Below are 6,081 nucleotides of genomic sequence, written 5' to 3'. Positions count from 1 at the left end.
TCTCTTTGTATTATAGACTGAATTTTAGGTCATTTTCATTTTAACAGCACCCCCTCAAAAGTAACACTCTTATGTTGTTCTGGGCAGACTTAAAATAACATAAAAATTTCAGTTGAGTTTTCTTTCATAGGCAGTAACTTTCTTCTTGTTTGTGTTCACAGCCAGGGCTATGTTCCAATACTACTCAGTCTACAAAGGGGTACAAAATGATAAACATCCTCTGTATACGAAGAGCAGTTTAATCACAATTAAACACAGTTACAAAGGTGGGATGTATTAGGCTGTATGCCAGTTAGCAGCGTTTGTTAGTACAATGATGTGCAGGTTTTCAATCCACTAGCCTAACAGAGCTCCAAAGGGGCCAAATCTGTGCCAAACTGCAGGTGCACTGGCCAAAAAACACTGACAAAATGATTTAATTATTCAAGGGGAAACAGTCTGGAAAATACACTCAACTCCCAGCAGACAAAAGTTGAAGCTAACAAACAGGGATATGTTGGGCATCCTTTATACAGTAAGAAATGTTTAACAAATATTATGTAATTATTTAGTATGCAACCCACTATTATATGACCTAACTATATGGCAGTTGTTGCAATAGTAGAGCTAAACTTTTTTTCATGAATGGTTTAGATTACTCAATATACCCTTAATATATGCTCAGAATCTTACAATACTGCAATATACTGAAATAAAATGTAGACTCACACAAACACAGAAAAAACTATTTCAAAGAGGAAGCTCATTCTAACTTTGATTTACTAACGAATAATCACAGTCTGCAAAAAGTGTTTCAATCAATTCATACTATAACTCAATAACATAATCATGAATTAACTTTTATAGCTAGCTGCACACAACACACAGAGTCATTTGGTCTTTATGACTAAATAAATATGTTTAGTGCATTTATTACCACATGTGCAACTAACATTTGTTTGTTTATGTGGATGTACACTGAAATGATTGCAATGATTGCATATGTGAGCTGCCAAACAGCCATTATTGGAAAACAAAACCAGTAATTAGCTGAAAACATATGTGAATGAGACAAAATGCACCTTTTCGCCACCTAATGAAAATGTTAAAGGCATTTTTTTTTCAGGAAGCGGAAGTACAGATATTAAGACTACACTGGCCTCTTGTGGAGATTGCATAGCATAAAATAACAATATTGTTAATTAGTAACTGATTTCCTGCATTAAACAGGAAAATAGCACTCACAGCATAAGTTCTGTGTTTAATCTGTTCCACAGTTTGGGGGGAACTGAATTGTGATCATTTCCATATTCCTACATTTGTCTGTGTTTTTAAATAATGATTTATCAAGACACTATCATTATTTTGATTATAGCATGGGACAGCATATAGCAGTTCATGAACCAGCTGTCATGTTAATTTAAAGTCACTGTAAGGCAAGTTTTGTCATTGGTTTATCAAGAGAAAGGCATACATCGAAAAGAGACAGAACATCAGTAGAAATTAGGGATAGTCATAAGTTCCTGGCGGGGAGAGAGAGAGGAGGGCCGAGCACGGCCTTAGTGACATCTCCACACATGTCAGCACAGCACATTGGACAGCACAGCCCTGCCCTCAGAACCAAACCACAAGATCAACAAGGGCAAAGCTGTTTTCTCTTTGCCCCCAACAGCGACCTGTTGTCCTTTAACAAAGGACAGTCCTCCCTCAAAAACATTGAACTGTTTGCAAGTATCTTCTCCAAAAGGATCTATCACATCTTCTCATCTGATACTCAGCCTTTTGGACCTACTCAACTATGACCGCGTCAGTCTTCTCCAGCCTTGGCTTTATCCGCTCTCTGAATGTCCTGCTTCTGGTGTTGACTGGTTTGAGCTTGAGCAGTCCCATCAGGTCTCCTGAGAACCATCACAGGGCATCAGGCAGTAGGGATGTGGGTGATAATCCGCTTCTTGATGCACAGGACTTTCTGAACCAGTTTCTGTCCACACTGAACCTCACAGAGCTGAGGCCCCAGCCCAGGCCCCCCGCTGCCAATAAGGACCCACCAGAGTACATGTTGGAGCTGTACAACCGATTTGCCAATGACCGCACTGCAGTGCCCTCAGCCAACATTGTGCGCAGTTTCAAGAATGAAGGTACAAATTTGTTTTGCTTCACACTACACAAATCTTGTAAAATATTGCATGGAGAATGACCGAGATCATATTTGACATTCTAATGATTTAATAATTTAAAAAAATATATTCCTTCGATTTATGGAAATCAAAGTAATGCAAATGTGAAAGTGTAAACAAGCTGTTTTAAGCAATTAATGAATAACTTGATTCAAACAAAATAAATGCATATATTTATTGTGGTAACTGTGTATTTGATACATGGGTACATTTATATTTAACGTAGTTTAACTTGAGTTTTGACCACTGGAATGCATACAAAGCACACTGAGATACACTTATTGATATTTTAATTTCAGATTCCTCCCCCTACAGTTTAACGGCCAGGGGTGTAAGGATACATCCTCTGTTGTTCAACATCTCCATACCCCATCATGAGCACATAACAATAGCTGAGCTTCGCCTTTTCACTCTGGTCCGGAAGGCCCAGACACCATACTCTGGCCTTGACTGCAAGGTGACCATTTACAAAATACATGAGGGCGTTGTTTGGACAAAAGAGGTGGGGAAAGAAGGGAGAAGGAGGGATAAAGAGGAGGTGGTGGAGATGAAGGATTTGGAGGAACTGGTGACAAAGCACATTCATGCCAAAGATAACAGCTGGGTGTCGTTTGACCTGACTCATGTGGTTGCGCTCTGGCGGAAATCGGGGTGTGCAACTCACAGACTGGAGGTTCATATTGCGAGTCTGGGGTCAGAGGAAGAAGGGGCTGCACAAGAGGTCACAGAAGAGGGAGAAAGTTTGGTTGAGATTGATATCGACAGGAGCTTGGAGGGAAAACACAACGCAGTGATCATTGTGTTCTCAGATGATCAGAGCAGAGACCACAAAGAGGATAAACAAGAGCTGAATCAGATGATTGAACATGAGAATGATCTTCCTGAAAACATGGACCGGAGCCAGCAGGGTTTCTGGGGGCACGTTAATCGCAATGGCAATGGTAACCAGGAAGTACGGGACAAACAGTCTCTCATGCAACTGCAGTCCAACGTTATCTATGACACACCTCCCCGAATCCGTCGCAATGTTAAGAGCGAGCCGTGCAGGAGGACCCCGCTCTTTGTGGATTTTAAAGACATTGGCTGGGATACGTGGATCATCCAGCCTCTGGGCTACGAGGCGTATGAGTGTAACGGCGTGTGTAACCCACCCATGACCTCCGAGGTCTCACCTACCAAACATGCCATAGTGCAGACTCTCCTGAGTGTTAAGAGTCCGGAGAGAGCATCGCGTGCCTGCTGTGTACCCACTAAGCTGGAGCCGATCTCACTCCTTTATCACGATAACGGGGTGATCACTTTCAACCACAAGTATGAGGGGATGGTGGTGGCAGAGTGTGGATGCAGATAGTCCTGAAAGTGATGCTAGTACACAGAGATAGAGACTGCACATTGCACACATCTTCTCATGTGCTTGTTTCCACAATATCTAAGATCTCATACAGTGGTGTGTGAAAAACACAAGTCTGGACTTAGTTGTATATTAGTGATGGACACAAATTTGTGCTACATGATGTAAATTTGCTATTGTATAAAAGTAAATCAGTTATTATATTGATGTAGGATATAAAGCTTTCAAAGTAATGCTGCATATATTTTTGAAGTCTGTCATGATTTATGATAGTTATTAGAGGATTTTTGTATATTGAGTGGTTGTGGATCCATAATTCATTGTAAATCACAGTAACAGGCATACATCAGACACCATGAAGAAATAATGAAGAAGCAAATGTTTGAACATCCTGGTTAAAATATCAGTTTTAGATGAAGTGAGCTCCATGTTATTAGGAGTGAGCCAAATGTTAAATATTCCAGTATCCATATCTGTTACAATAACAATGACCCTAAATGATTTGGAATTGTGTATTTGAGATTTGTAGGAATACAAAAGATGTGCCCTGAGTGCAGAGTTTGGAGGTGCAGAATCCGACACAAGTTTCTGTTATCATTTTTTGCTGAATTTTTATCACAGATCTTTAGCAAAAGACTCAGCTACATTTTGTTAATGGAGAAATTGAGAGACTCCACCTTACCCAAACTGAACTGTTCTGTCGAGAAAGGTCTACATTTTTGGATAACCACCATACAACAACGATTTGCACTAACGTTAGTATTCAGTATGTTTTTTTAAAATATGAAAAGTCTCTTAAATCCAATTGTAGTTGACACACAGTCTTGCCAAAATGCTTATATGCTACAGACTTGTACACGGCATCATTTCTTTCTCTTCCCTATGGCATGTTGGAGCCACAGAAATGATTTAAAGACTGTGACATTTTCCTCTTATTTGCTTGCCAAACATGCAGAAAATATATTTTTGATGGCTTTTGACCAGGAGAGGATTTTCCATGGTGTCTTGGAGCTCTTCAGGGCTTCTTGTCTGAAAAATGTACAATTTCTCTTACCTAACATTTCTGTCAACTGCTGTGAAATCTTTCTTTATACCAGCCATTCATATCCTGCTTTTGGTTCTCACACCAACATTAATGTTATTATGGTTGTTAAAATAAAATATCTGAAAACAAATACATTCACTGAGCAATTTTTGACCCCCCCCCCCCGTTTCACTGTCAGGTGTTCGCAGCACTCCCCACCTAACAACCTTAATCCCCATCCCTCTGGCGTCACATGCCTGGCGGGCCTCTCTCCACCCAGCTTCCATGCCATAGTGATAAGGAGGTGTCAGAGCCTGGAGTCTTGTAGACCGTCACTCAGGATGAGACGCCGCTCAAGTGGCAGCATTTGTTAGAAGGTGGTGTCAGATTCCTGGTCTCCAACACCAACATGCTCTATTGACAAACCTGCCATCAGGTTGCTTGGTGCCCTCTCAAGTCTCCCACTTCCTTATTCTGACACGGGCATGCTGATGCCCTTATCAAGGCCACGGCAACAGTACAAATGTTAAAAATACATGTCACATCATCACCTAGCTTCTGCTGTTAACAGTCGGAAGCAGATAACAATAGTGGAATAACACTGTGGAACTTTCTAGCTTAATAGGATCCTCACTCTGTATCCAGATCTACATAGGCCAAGTGCGCAGGGCAGAGATATCGACTGGCAGTGACCAAACTAATCTTCCGGTGTCAAACTGAAATAAAACCTCGATATGTGAATCTGCAACCATACAGCAGTGTCTATTTTGACAACTGGACTTGACAATGGCTTGTTGTTATTTTAGTTTAAGGCAGGGTTCCTTACTATTGCAAATCCTTGACACTTTGAACATCCTGTTGATCAGAATGTCCAGGTCCAGGTCTGAGATTATAAACAACCATCACTTTAGTTTATTAGGTGGTTAATACAGCAGTACAACCAGACATTGAGACTGCCACAAAGACCTGCTTGTGTCTGTATAATAGCAAAGATGATTTGACTTAGAACAACAACGGAAAACACCAGAGCCACGCTCAGTGCAGCAGTGGCTAAATGACCTATCGAGTGCCCTCCAAATGGAAATAATCAGGTTTGCTCTGAAGGACAAATTGCTTTTCTGGAACTCCACAAAAATTTGAATAACAACTCTCATTCTTCATTAGACAGCTATTAGAGGATTGGTCTAAAGTAGCTATTAGGTCAGTTTCCCCCCCTGAATTCATAACATTTATTAACCTTTTTTTTGATTCTCTGTTTGCTCTGTCAGCTCAAATGCTGCTCACTACATTCACTGTGTGTTCTTGTGAGTTGCTTATATTTCTTGCTGTAAAACATTCAATTGCTCAGTTTACTCAGTGTACTATGTATACATAAACAAAATTTGATTTGGCCTAAACTGAAAGTTCATGTGTGAACGTTTCACATCTGCTAATGAAACTGTGCTTAATATGTAAGTGCACAAATGGTACAGTCATGGGATCTGATCAACATAAATGTGTACCAGCATTGTATAGTACATACTGTGTGAGTTAATATTTCTCCAAAGGGA

At 40.4% G+C, this 6,081-nt stretch overlaps 1 protein-coding gene across 1 annotated transcript; it reads left to right on the top strand.

The window, feature by feature from the left end:
• Positions 1 to 1,777: 1,777 nt before the first annotated feature.
• Positions 1,778 to 3,507, top strand: LOC108888971 (bone morphogenetic protein 10). Its single transcript, XM_018685232.2, has 2 exons — positions 1,778 to 2,117; positions 2,456 to 3,507. The coding sequence occupies exons 1-2, from the start codon at positions 1,778 to 1,780 to the stop codon at positions 3,505 to 3,507; spliced, it is 1,392 nt and encodes a 463-aa protein (XP_018540748.1).
• The last annotated feature ends 2,574 nt before the right edge of the window (positions 3,508 to 6,081 follow it).

This window comes from Lates calcarifer, linkage group LG9 (assembly GCF_001640805.2).
Source record: "Lates calcarifer isolate ASB-BC8 linkage group LG9, TLL_Latcal_v3, whole genome shotgun sequence".
In the NCBI taxonomy this organism is placed as follows: Eukaryota; Metazoa; Chordata; class Actinopteri; family Centropomidae; genus Lates; species Lates calcarifer.
Note: the sequence above shows the minus strand (reverse complement) of the source record. Positions and strands in the feature narration are given on the sequence as shown.